The following is an 11,977-nucleotide window of genomic DNA, read 5'->3' as shown; positions in this document are numbered from 1 at the left end:
GGTGCTTTCATATCTGTGGCTCGTTCCAACCAAGAACGGGCAAAACCACCCTCACCCCTGGCTGCAGGCCAAGATCCCGTGTGTGGGGGGTGTCTTAGGGTGTCCATTGCTACCTCGCTGACTTGGCCTCTCACCATGAACGTGCTAGGAGGAAGCTGCCACCCCCCTCCCACGGAGGTAACCCTGCTTCTCCTGTAGAGAGCTGCTCTGGCCCTGCTGGGTGTCCACGCAAGTGGTTGGAGGAGTGGAAATCAGGTCTGGCCTGGGAGGTGCCTGTGAGAGAGAACCCTGGGTGGAGGAGGAAGGCCACGCCATGGCCATCCGAGAGGCCTGGGATTTGCAGCCCCAGTTCTGGACAGGACGGGATGGCTGGGAATATGACGCTGAGTGGGCTCCAGGGGCATGCTTACCTAATGACACACTTTTTAATTTGTGCTGTGGATGGAAGAGGCAAAGGGAAAGGCCTGGATTGGGGGCAGGAGGTTCCTCGCAGAGAGGGGCACTCACACAGGACAGACACAACCAATCACAGGGAGACACACACACACACACACACACACACACGGCGGGGGAGGGGTGATACTCAATGTGGCATGAATGCCGTAAAATCCATTTCTTGGCCAGCCTGCCACCCCAACCCTGGCATAGGATAGCGCGTGCCCCTCCCAGGCGGCATCTCAGCCCAGGAGCGGGAGCCCCTGGGGGCTCTTACCCCAGCCCTTGGTGTGGAGGCCCGCTCACCCTGACCCACAAAAGCAAGCCTCTGCCCTCGCCCTCCCTCTCCCCGATCACCTGCCTCTGAGCAGCTCAGGGACTCCCTTAGACCCTCCCCAACCCCGCCCAACTGTTGCTGGGATGGATAGGTGGAGGGCAGTGGGCTGCTGCTCGCCCCTCCGCCCCCGTGCGCCAGCCACGAAGAGCGTTCTGCCTGGAGGTGCAGCCAGCCAACCCAGCTCTCCCCAGCCCGCTAGGGCTGCAAGGAAACTCATTAAACCTTCCTAATGACAAACGCTCGGGCAGGCGGCAGGCGGCAGGCGGGGAGAGTGACGGCTCCAGAAACCTGCCAGATGGGAGCAGGCGCAGGTGACTGTTTCTGAGGCTCAGCGGGGGAGGGGGAGGGGGAGCGGCCTCCCGGGGGGTCGGCTTTATTCAGCCCAGCTGGCCACCCCACACTCTAGGCTGGACCCCACCAAGTGGGGGTAGGGGGAGCCCTCTTTCCACCTAACAGATCCACAATGTCTGAGGGAGTCTGGGCTCCCAGCCGGGGCAGCCATGGAGCAGACAGCTGGCTGACCACACCCACAGCCCTCCACCCTGGCTGGGGTCCCCCACCCCAGGGGAGGGTGAGCCCGCCCCTCCCCACCTGCTACAGGGGTCCCCTCTGCTTCACCACAGCCACTGGAGGCTGCATCCCCCCCACCCCAGGATCCCTGATCTCAGAGGTGCAGGGGGCCCCTGTTGCCATGGGAACAGCATCTGCAGAGGGTGCTGGGCCTGTTGGCCAGACCCAAGAACAACCTGCCAGGAGCGCTCCAGGCGGCAGGGAAGCGGGCATCAGGGTGTTAGGCATACGGTGTCCTAGTTGGAGAGGACTGTGTGTGGTGGGGACTGGGGGCTGTGCAGGGGCCTCCGCCTGGCTCTCACAGGACTCCCTCCAGATCTGCTGGCTCCACCCCCAACCCATTGAATCTGCACCCAGGAACACCACCGGGGCTGGCTTGTCCACTCGGCTGAGACCCTCTGGAGCTGGACAGTGCCCCCCTCCCTGGAGTTGGGCTGCTGGGAAGAATTCCCTCGAGGTTTCCTCGGGTCCAGGAAGAGGGGCGGCCTCTCAGGGATCACCCGGACATCTGGGATGGAGGATGGTCCCCTCCCCACCCCATGCCTCACAGGGAGAAAATGAGACACAGGACAGCAGAGCAGTGGTTCTGGGTTTAATCGAGGATGAAAAGGGTGCTGTGCTGTGGCCCAGAGGGCCCCCGACCAGGCACCCCACGTTCGTTCGCATTTTCAACTGAATAGAGGAACAAGGTGTAACTAGAAACAACAGCGCAGGCCCCTGCCCGCCTCCAGGCCCCGGGCGGCTGAGAGGACTAGGCCTCTGGGACCCATCACCCCTCCCCAGGGCCCAGGTGCCTCCCCAGCCCCGCTGCCCTTCAGAATTCCTTGAAGCCAGGCATTGATGGCCCCAACTGCAGGTGGGTGGGTGGGGAGCGGGGACCCCAGAGCTTCCTCCCAGCCATTTAGGGTACAATAAATACTGTGTGGCAGCGGCAGGGGGAGCAGGGGCCGCAGCCCCGCCCGCCCCGCCCGCCGGCCCCAGCCACCCACAGCCCTCACTCTGTGCGCAAGATGATGTGGATGCCGGAATCCGTGAACACAGGCCCGCTCATCTCCCCTGTCCGCAGCGCAAACGAGGCGTCTTCGAATGGCTTCTGCATCTGACCTGGGAATGGGGAGGGCCGGGGAGGGGGGAGAGGTGTCAAGGCCGAGGCGGGCAGGCGGGGACGGCGCAGATGGGGCTCCTGCCTGCGCTGAGCCTCGCGCTCATCTGCGCTCATCCGTCACCCACTTTATGGCCCTGTCACGGTGCAGCGCTGTGGCTCAGCTGGGGGTGGCGGGGCCATTACGGAGGCCCTGGGAAGGCGAGGACAGCATGAGGGATGGCAGGCAGAGCTGCCACGGCCGCACATTTAGAGGCGCATTCTGGTGATGAACTGTCCTCCCAGCGCCTGGCTCCCCGCCCGGCCACAGCATCTGTCCTGCTGGCCTCGCGGGGGCATCAGGGAGCCACAGCCCCTTGCGGCCTTCCCCACTCTCCCACACCCCCACCCCATCCTGGGCCCCCGGCCCCTGCCCTGGCCAGACAGGCGGACTAGGGCTGCCCACCCGAGCTGCTGCCCTCACCCACGGTTTCCCCACCTCTGGGAGTAGAGTGGCAATGCTGGGGGACATGCCCTGGGGCACTGAGGGGCCCAGCCTTACACGAGTGCCCAGTGACAGGACACAGCCTGCTTGGTGACCCACGATGTTCTGCAGCCCTTACTCACCCCTCCCTCCCCTCTTCCCCCAGCAGGGAGAGCCTCTGAGGCCCCAGGGAGGGACTGTGCTGCCACCTAGTGGACCCCGAAGGCCTGTGCAGCAGGGACTGCTCCTCCGGGGAGCCAGGCAGGCCCACTCCAGTCTCTACCCACTGAGGGCGGCAGTGGGGGTCAGGGCTGGTGCCCACTCTCGCACCTCTGCTGAAGGCACCCAGGTCTCCCCTGGCCTTGGCCGAGCTGCAGTCGCTGAACTGCGAGGCCAGAGACTCAAAGTCCTCCTCTCCCGACTTGATCTTCTGGATGTAGCCTGTGGACAGGACAGGGGAGGCTCCACGTCAGGAGTGGGGTGAGGCCCTCACTCCTGGAGCAGCTGTGCACACCCTCCCCAGTGCCACCCGCTGTAGTGTGTCCACATACATGCACAACCCTGCAGTCCGGACAGCCACGCTGGTCTCCCCAGCCCACGCGTGCGCACACACATCTCAGAGAAAAATTTAAACCAAGCCCAACGGGGTGGAGGAGAGCAAGGCACCAGGAGAGGCTCTGGACTCGGCGGCAGGGGGCTGGGGTCCTCAGAGCAGGGCTGGGGGAGTTTCCTAGAGAGGGTTTGGGGGACAGGCCCAGTTCTACCATGGGAATTCACCGAGGCCCAGCCTGTGGGCCCCAGCTGTCAGATCTGGGGCAAGTGGGAGGGGTGCTGGGGAGAGACCCCCATGTGGCCTTTGCACTGTGGCCCCAGAGGCCACACGACTCCTACTCCAGCACTTCCCCAGTGCACAGAGCATGGCGGCACAGACGCGTGACTGGGCACACCCACACACATGCACACTCCCAGTGGAAAGGAGCTGCCAGTTGTCATTGTGTGCATGTGTGACTGCGTGTGACTGGCATACATACACACACACACACTCCCCCAATGGAAAGGAGCTGCCAGTTGTCACCATGTGCATGTGTAACTGTGTGTGACAGGGCACACCCACACATACACACACACCCAATGGAAAGGAGCTGCCAGTTGTCGCCATGTGCATGTGTGACCACGTGTGACTGAGCACACACACACATGCACACACTCCCAATGGAAAGGAGCTGCCAGTTGCTGCTGTGTGTGTGTGTGTGACTGCGTGTGACAGTGCACACACACACACACACATCCTCCAATGGAAAGGAGCTGCCAGCTGTTGCTGTGTGCATGTGTGAACATGTGTGACTGGGCACACACACACACACACTCCCGATGGAAAGGAGCTGCCAGTTGCCGCCGTGTGCATGTGTGACCACATGTGACTGGGCGCACACACACAATGGAAAGCAGCTGCCAGTCGCCCTCCTGAGTCCAGGCAGCCCTCGAGGTGGGCAGCAGCCTGTGCTTCCCTGCCCTCCACGGGCCCTCCTGCGCTGACCGCTGCCCCAGCACGCAGGGTGGCCTTGCCGGCCCCTTCCCGGGCTGCACAGCTGCCATCCTGAGCAGCTCCCGAGGCTTGCCGTCCATTCCCAGCTCGGCCAGCAGTCGGTCCCCAGGGGGCTCTGGGGGCCGCACACCTGCCGGCGGGGTTCACAGCACCCTGACACTGCCACCTGCTGCTCCTGTCTGCCCACGACCTGCCAGGTGTGAACGTCACTGACACGGCTGCCTGGCATGTGCCCGAGCGCTGTCTGATTTAATCGGTGCTGGGGGCCTGGAAAGCCAGCCTGGGCGTCTGCCTGAGGCTGGGCGGCTGCAGACTTCCTCAGAGTCTGGTCTGACCTACACACCACACGCTACCTGCACACCACCACACTCTACCTCCTGTGACTCTACCTACACACCATCACACGCTACCTGCACACCACCATACTCTACCTCCTGCAACTCTACCTATACACCACCACACTCTACCTCCTGCGACTCTACCTACACACCACACTCTCTACCTACACACCACCACACTCTACCTGCTGTGACTCTACCTACACACCATCACACTCGACCTACACACCACCACACTCTACCTCCTGCGACTCTACTACACACCATCACACTCGACCTCCTGCGACTCTACCTGCACACCACCACACTCTACTTCCTGCAACTCTACCTACACACCACACTCTCTACCTCCTGCGACTCTACCTACACACCACACTCTACCTCCTGCGACTCTACCTACACACCATCACACTCTACCTCCTGCGACTCTACCTACACACCACACTCTACCTCCTGCGACTCTACCTACACACCATCACACTCGACCTACACACCACCACACTCTACCTCCTGTGACTCTACCTACACACCACACTCTCTACCTACACACCACCATACTCTACCTGCTGCGACTCTACCTATACACCACCACACTCTACCTGCCTATGACTACAGCTGAAACGGCTGTTGTAGCTATCTGGGGAGTAAACCAGCAGATGCAAGCTCTCTGCCTCTCAAATAAATAACACAAAAATTGCACAGAGGCCAGTGTTGTGGCACAGCAGGTAAAAGCTGCTGCCTGTGACACTGGCAACCCATACGGGTACTGGTTCCAGTCCTGGCTGCTCCACTTCTGATCCAGCTCCCTGCTAATGGCCTGGAAAGGCAGTGGAGGACGATCCAAGTGCTTGGGCCCCTGCACCCATGTGGGAGACCCAGATAAAATTTCTTGCTTCAGCCTGGCCCAACCCTGGCCATTGTGGTCATTTCTGGAGTGAACCAGAAGATAGCAGATCTCTCTTTTTACTTATTTATTTTTAAAGATTTATTTATTTATTTGAAAGGCAGAGTTACAGAGAGGCAGAGGCAGAGAGAGAGGTCTTCCTTCCACTGGTTCACTCCCCAGTTGACTGCAATGCCCAGAGCTGTGCTGATCTAGTCAGGAGCCAGGAGCCTCTTCCAGGTCTCCCATGTGGGTGCAGGGGCCCAAGGACGTGAGCCTCCTCTGCTGCTTTCCCAGGTGCACTAGCAGGGAGCTGGATTGCAAGTAGAGCAGCTGGGACTCAAGCCGGTGCCCATATGGGATGCCAGAGCTGCAGTTTAACCTGTCATGCCATAGCACCAGCCCCAGATCTCTCTGTCCCCCGCCCCATCTGTAACTCTACAAATAAACAAAAAGAAGGAGAAAAGAAGCAGCACAATTGTGACGGTACGATGTTGCCCCCCTCTGGCTGCACGTCATCCTCAATGTCCTGGTATCTGCTTTGCTGACAATGGGATGCAGGGCTCGTCCCCTCACTGCCCTGTGTCCTGTCACCCCTACACTGGGCTTTTACGAATATGCCCATGAGGCACAGCCACGCGGAGGACACACAAGGCCTCCCCCTATCCGCATGGCAGACTGCAGCCTCCTGGGAAGCCCGGTGGGGCAGCCCTGCTCCCATGTCAGAAGTATCCACCTGTCACTCTGATCTAAACCGGACATGCTCAGCACAGCCCTCCGGCTCCTCCTCTCCCTGGCCTCGCCACTGGATTCCCCCGACGCCTGTCTGGGTGTCAGCCAGCGCCCCCTGCCTCCAGGCCTAAGCACTGGCTGGGGTCCTGCACCAGCATCACCCAGTAGCTGAGGCCGCAGGGATTCCCGACATTGGTAGCCTGGCCAAGGCAGCAGCGAGGGTGCAAGGAGTTGGGTCCCTGCCACCCATGTGGGAGACCTGGGTTGTGTTCTTGGCTTCTGGCTCTGGCCCTGGCCTGGTCCTGGCTGTTGGGGGTATTTGAGGAGTAAATCAGCAGATGCAAGCTCTCTGTCTCTCAAATAAACCAAACCAAACCACTTTCTCCTTCCTTGAGACTGACCTTCAGGGCACTGGCCCCTGTGTCCCCCAGCCCAGTGTGTTCCCTCCCTCCTGCCCTGTCCGTCTTTCTCCCCTCCTCCCTCCCCCCACTCCATCCAGCCTGAAACCTGCCTGTTGTCCTCTGGTCCCCACCCCTCCCCCTAAGCCCTGGCAGTGCAAGATGCACCCGCGGGAGTTCCATTTGTCACTGTCCTGTTCAGGCATCTGCTGCCCGCCTCCCAGCAGGAGGACAGGGGCCGGCTGCGCCATGTTTACCACTGTCCCCTCAGCACCCCGTGCTGAGCACAAAACAGGTAAATGAGACAGAAATAGGCCGCAGGGAAGGTGGCAGCCAGGGCCCGGCTCTGGGTTTTGGGCAGAGATGCAGGAATCTGACACCTTCTCTGCTGGCAAGACTTCCCAATGCCCTGGCCTCCCTGACCGCACCAACAGCCCTGGCCGAGACATCACCGTGGGACCCTGACCCGGCAGGACTCCAGCCCAGCCCTGTGCAGACCCACGGCCTCTCCAGGAGCTCCTAGTCTGGAGCAGAGATTCTACACCTGCTTCTGGGTGTTCAGGACCCCCTGCCAGCCCACCTGCCCACAGCATGTTTCTTGAGGCTTCTTGAGGCCAAGCCAGGCCCCGCTCTGCTGCCCCTGAGCTCTGCGAGTCCGGGAGGTGGTCCTGCTGGTCTGTAAAATGGGGTGACAGGGGTTCCCACTTGAGAAAGCTGTTCTGAGGGGGGGATGAGCGGCCACTGCAGCAGCACCAGCCCTCACACAGGGATGAGCTGTCCACCCATCTGCTGGGGGCTAAATGTCTGTATCCCACTCCCTCCAGGGCCTATGGTGAAGCCCCCACCGCAGTGTGACTGGATTTGGAAATGGGGTCCCTTAGGCATTGAGATCAGGGACGGGTGTTGGGCCTAGTGGTTAGGAGGCCCTCATCCCACATGAGTTCCTCGGTTCAAGGCCAGCTCTGGCTTCTGACTCCCAGCTTCCTACAGGCCCTGGGAGGCAGTGATGATGGTTCAAGTAGTTGGGGTCCCTGCCATACGTGAGAGAGACCTGGACTGAGTTCCTGGCTCCTGGCTTTAGCCACAACCAGGGGCTACTGAGAGCACTTGGGGAGTGAACCAGTAGAAGGGAGGGTGGTCTCTCTCCCTCTGTCTCTCAAAACAGAAAAATGAAAAGGTTACATGAGGGCACAAGGGCGGGATTAGTGCCCTTCCAAGAAGAGACATCTGGGTCTCTCGGGTATGCAAGACAGACGAGGACACCTAATCTAGACGCTGTCTACAAGCCCGAATGAGAGACCTCACCACGTACCAACCTGGCCAGAAGCTTGATCTTGAACTTCCAGTAACTTTGAGGAAATAAATTTCTGTTGTTTAAACCACCCAGTCTGTGGTTTTTTTTTTTTTTTTTTTTTTAATTTTTTGACAGGCAGAGTGGACAGTGAGTGAGAGAGACAGAGAGAAAGGTCTTCCTTTGCCGTTGGTTCACCCTCCAATGGCCGCCGCGGCCGGCGCACCGCGCTGATCCAATGGCAGGAGCCAGGAGCCAGGTGCTTTTCCTGGTCTCCCATGGGGTGCAGGGCCCAAGCACCTGGGCCATCCTCCACTGCACTCCTTGGCCACAGCAGAGAGCTGGCCTGGAAGAGGGGCAACCGGGACAGAATCCGGCGCCCCGACCGGGACTAGAACCCGGTGTGCCGGCGCCGCTAGGCGGAGGATTAGCCTAGTGAGCCGTGGCGCCGGCCTCAGTCTGTGGTATTTTATTATGGAGCCCAAGCTAACAGATCACTGTAACCATCCAAGGGAGCATGAGTGAACAGACAGAGGGGTGCCTAATCCCAAAAAGGTTTAGGGACAAACTCCCTGCCCTGCCCTACAACTCAATAAGCTGCTTCCAGTCCAACGGCACCCAGGCACCAAAGGGGAAGGGGCCTGGGCAGGGAAAGAAGTCAGGATTATGTCCCCAGAAGACCCAAGATCCAGCAAGGGGCCCAGAGCCCCAGCCCAGGACCACTGGCCCTCCCTGGGTGGGGGGTCCTCAGGTCGGGGCCTCCCTGGGACCCTGGGCACACAGGCATGGAGGGACGGGAAACAGGCAGGGATGGCTCCCCCTGGCTGGCCGCTTCAGGCAAGGACACCAACAGTGACACTGGGCGGGCCTCGGATTCCTGACAGCCCCTGGCGGCAGCCCAGCAGCTGCAGAGGAGCTGATGCTGGGAAGAGGAGCCTCTGCAGAGAGGTGGAGGCGCTGATTCTCGCTGCAGACGCGTCCCCCGGGGCAGCACCGGGTCCCAGTGGGCACTGAGGAGACTCGTGTGGGCCCAGGCTGCCAGCTGGGGAGGGCACTGGCCAAACCATCGACTCCTGATCCTCTGGAACACAGCCAGACCGGGGGAGCAGTCACCTGCACACACAGGACGAGGCCCAGGCACCCAAGGCTTGTGGAAAACACACAGGATGTCTGGTTACTGAGTGCGCCACAGCCAAGGCCGGCTCACCACGGCCTCCTAGCAACCTCTGAGGGTCCTGCACCAGTCCCACCTCGAGCAGGACGACACTGAAGTCAGAGAAGGTCGCAGTCCAAGGTCACCAGAGGGTCTATGCTGAGCCCACCAGACCGCCCGTGTCCAGGCCCAGAGATCTTTCCAGAGAAGCAGCCCATGAGCCCAGGCCTTCCCTCGACCTCAGCTCCCCCATGCATATGCCTCAAGGACTGGGGTCAAGCCCCAGACACCGAGCCCACGGCTCCTGGCTCTTCATGGGGACACGCGCCCAGCCTACAGAGGCAGCCACCGAGGCTCAGAGAACACAGCTGCTCCAGGACACACAGCTGGCACAAGACCCCAGTCCTGAGGAGCCCAGGGTGTGGTGGGCCTCCCAAGCAGAGCCTTGCCCACTTCACACATCCCTGCATCCTCCCAAGTCTGTCTCCTGAATCTCTCTAGAATCCGCCTCCCCCTCATTTCCACCCTCGGCCCACCCCAGGCTCGAGCCACACTGCCTCTGCCTGCAATCTCTCCCACAGCCTCCACAGGCGCCCCCCCCCCCCTCCCAGCGCTGGCAGCCTGCTGACATCCCCAAATCTCCATCTACGGAAGGGCGGGCCCGGGCCCACCTGCTCACGGTCTATCCCTTCCTAAGACCCAAGCTGGTGAGTGCAGCCCCACCGCAGCACCGGCCCAGAGCTGGGAAGGCCGCTCAGCCTCCCGCCACCTTACCCGGATCACCCCACATGTCCTTTTGGCCTCCCTGCTCTGCTGAACCCAGACCTGCGTCCGGCTGCCTCCCCAAGTTCCGCCCCCAGCCCCCAGGATTTAAAGGGCCCCGCCCAGGCTGAGCCTCTTCCCAAGTTCCCTCTGGCAGGAACTCCTGCCGCTCTACCTCCAAACGCCCTCTTCCTCCTGGAGTCGGCGAGCCTCAGAGCAGGGAGAGCAGAAGTGGAGAGGATCCCGGCCCGAGAGCCCCTGCTCACCGTTGATCAGCTCCAGGGCCTCCTCCTTGGTCCGGGTGATCTTCTCCTGCCGCCAGGACGAGGGCCGCCGGGACTGGCTGTGTTTGACGAGCAGGTGCGAGCAGCGGACACGCGCCGGCTCCCCCTGCCCGATTTTGCCTCCACCGCTGCTGCTGTTGCCGCTGGGGCGCTCCCACTGGCTGGCGTTCGTGATGTGGTTGAAGTAGTACACCCGGCCTGCGGGGAGGGCAGCAAACCCATCGCGTGTCCACCCTGCGCCACGGGCGGACACGGCAGCGCACAGCCCCTGTACTGAGGGGGGCTCACATGCTCAGTGGGGGAAGACAGGCTCCAAACCAGCAAAGACGACAACAAGAGAACCCCAATGACTGCTAACTTCAGGGAAGAAAAAATAACACAGGGGATCGGGGGGGTTCCAGCAACAAATCCAGCTGAGCCACCCACTGAGGCTAAGATGCTGTCTATGGGCCTTATCTCCCCGAGCCTCAGTTTTACTCATCTGCAAAATGGGGGTGAGCGAATCAACACCATCAAACCTCCCCTGGGTCGACACACAAGGACTATTACTTCGACTGTGGCCACTGCGGGCTCCAGGGGCGGCAGAGGGACCCTGGACCTACTCAGAGAAGCCGGGCCAGCTCCTCGGGCGCTCGCGGTGACACAGGGAAAGCGCCAGGGGCCCTGGAGCAGGCAGACTGGGTTCCAAGCCGGCTCCAACCCCCCTGAAATGCACGATCTTGGAAGACATCCTTCCACTTCCTGGCCTCAGCGTCCCCACTTGTAAAATGGGCGCACCAACGACCCATCTCCCAGACGTGCGGCAATTCTCAGAGAACTAAAAACACGATGCGGGGTGCACACCTAACGGGGCCAAGCTTTCGATCGGGCTCCAAGCAGACTCAGGAAGAGGTGTGGCCGGCAGGGGTGTGTGCCACGCCTCTCTGCTCGGTGAGGGGTATCCCCCTCCCCAGGGAGTGCCCCGGGCCCAGCTCCCCGCAGAGCGACAGGTGCAGCAGGCCCGCGCTGGCTGCAGACGGCCGGGCTGGCAGACTCAGTGCCGCCGCCTCAGGGAGCGCCGCGGCCTCCCCGGCCCCTCCCCCGCCCCGCCCCCTGCCTCAGTTTCCTCCCGGCTCCTGAGCCTTGCAGCCCTCCACGGGGGCGGGCCGGCGCCGTTACTCCGAGGGCGACGCGGAGGAGCCCAGACCTCACGGGACGGAAGCGGGGGGCTCCTCCGCGCTCGAGGGCAGAGCTCGCGCCCTGCTTCCGTGGGCCCGCGCGGCCCTGCCCCGGCCCCGATCCCCGCGGCACCTGAGCTGCGGCTCATGCGCTTCTCCCAGCCGGGCGGCAGCTTCTCCTCGTCCGCCATCTTCCCTCCTGCCGCAGCGCCCGCTCCGCCTCCGCCGCGCCGCCTGTCACCCGCGCCCGCCCACCGACGCTGCCCATTGGCTCGGCGTTCTCCGCACCGGGGCCTGGCAGCGACGCTCATTGGACATTCCAACCGTCAGGATGAGCTCTCCGTCTTGCTACTGGGCAGAAGCAAGAGTGGGCGGATCCCCCCACGTTACACTGGTACCCGGCCCCTAGTCGGGCTCACCCAGGCCCCGCCCCTCTCCTCTCCTTGGCTCCTAAGTGGTGGATTAGAGACTCGAGACCGCCCTTCTCAACGCCCTTTGGCGAGAGCGAAAAAAGTCCCAACCCCCT

At 61.9% G+C, this 11,977-nt stretch overlaps 1 protein-coding gene across 2 annotated transcripts; it reads right to left on the bottom strand.

The window, feature by feature from the left end:
* Positions 1-1,921: 1,921 nt before the first annotated feature.
* On the bottom strand, positions 1,922-11,657 carry PIN1 (peptidylprolyl cis/trans isomerase, NIMA-interacting 1). Of its 2 annotated transcripts, XM_051838097.3 has the most exons (4): positions 11,585-11,657; positions 10,277-10,492; positions 3,238-3,348; positions 1,922-2,446 (listed from the first exon to the last, which is right to left on the bottom strand). In XM_051838097.3, the coding sequence occupies exons 1-4, from the start codon at positions 11,640-11,642 to the stop codon at positions 2,337-2,339; spliced, it is 495 nt and encodes a 164-aa protein (XP_051694057.1). In that variant the 5' UTR covers positions 11,643-11,657; the 3' UTR covers positions 1,922-2,336. The 2 variants fall into 2 exon arrangements, with proteins under 2 accessions (XP_051694057.1, XP_089172533.1); XM_089316407.1 differs by lacking the exons at positions 1,922-2,446; positions 3,238-3,348 and adding an exon at positions 6,795-7,480.
* Between the last annotated feature and the right edge of the window lie 320 nt (positions 11,658-11,977).

This window comes from Oryctolagus cuniculus, chromosome 16 (assembly GCF_051225735.1).
Source record: "Oryctolagus cuniculus isolate XC-2025 breed Fujian yellow rabbit chromosome 16, ASM5122573v1, whole genome shotgun sequence".
NCBI classification, from domain to species: Eukaryota; Metazoa; Chordata; class Mammalia; order Lagomorpha; family Leporidae; genus Oryctolagus; species Oryctolagus cuniculus.
Note: the sequence above shows the minus strand (reverse complement) of the source record. Positions and strands in the feature narration are given on the sequence as shown.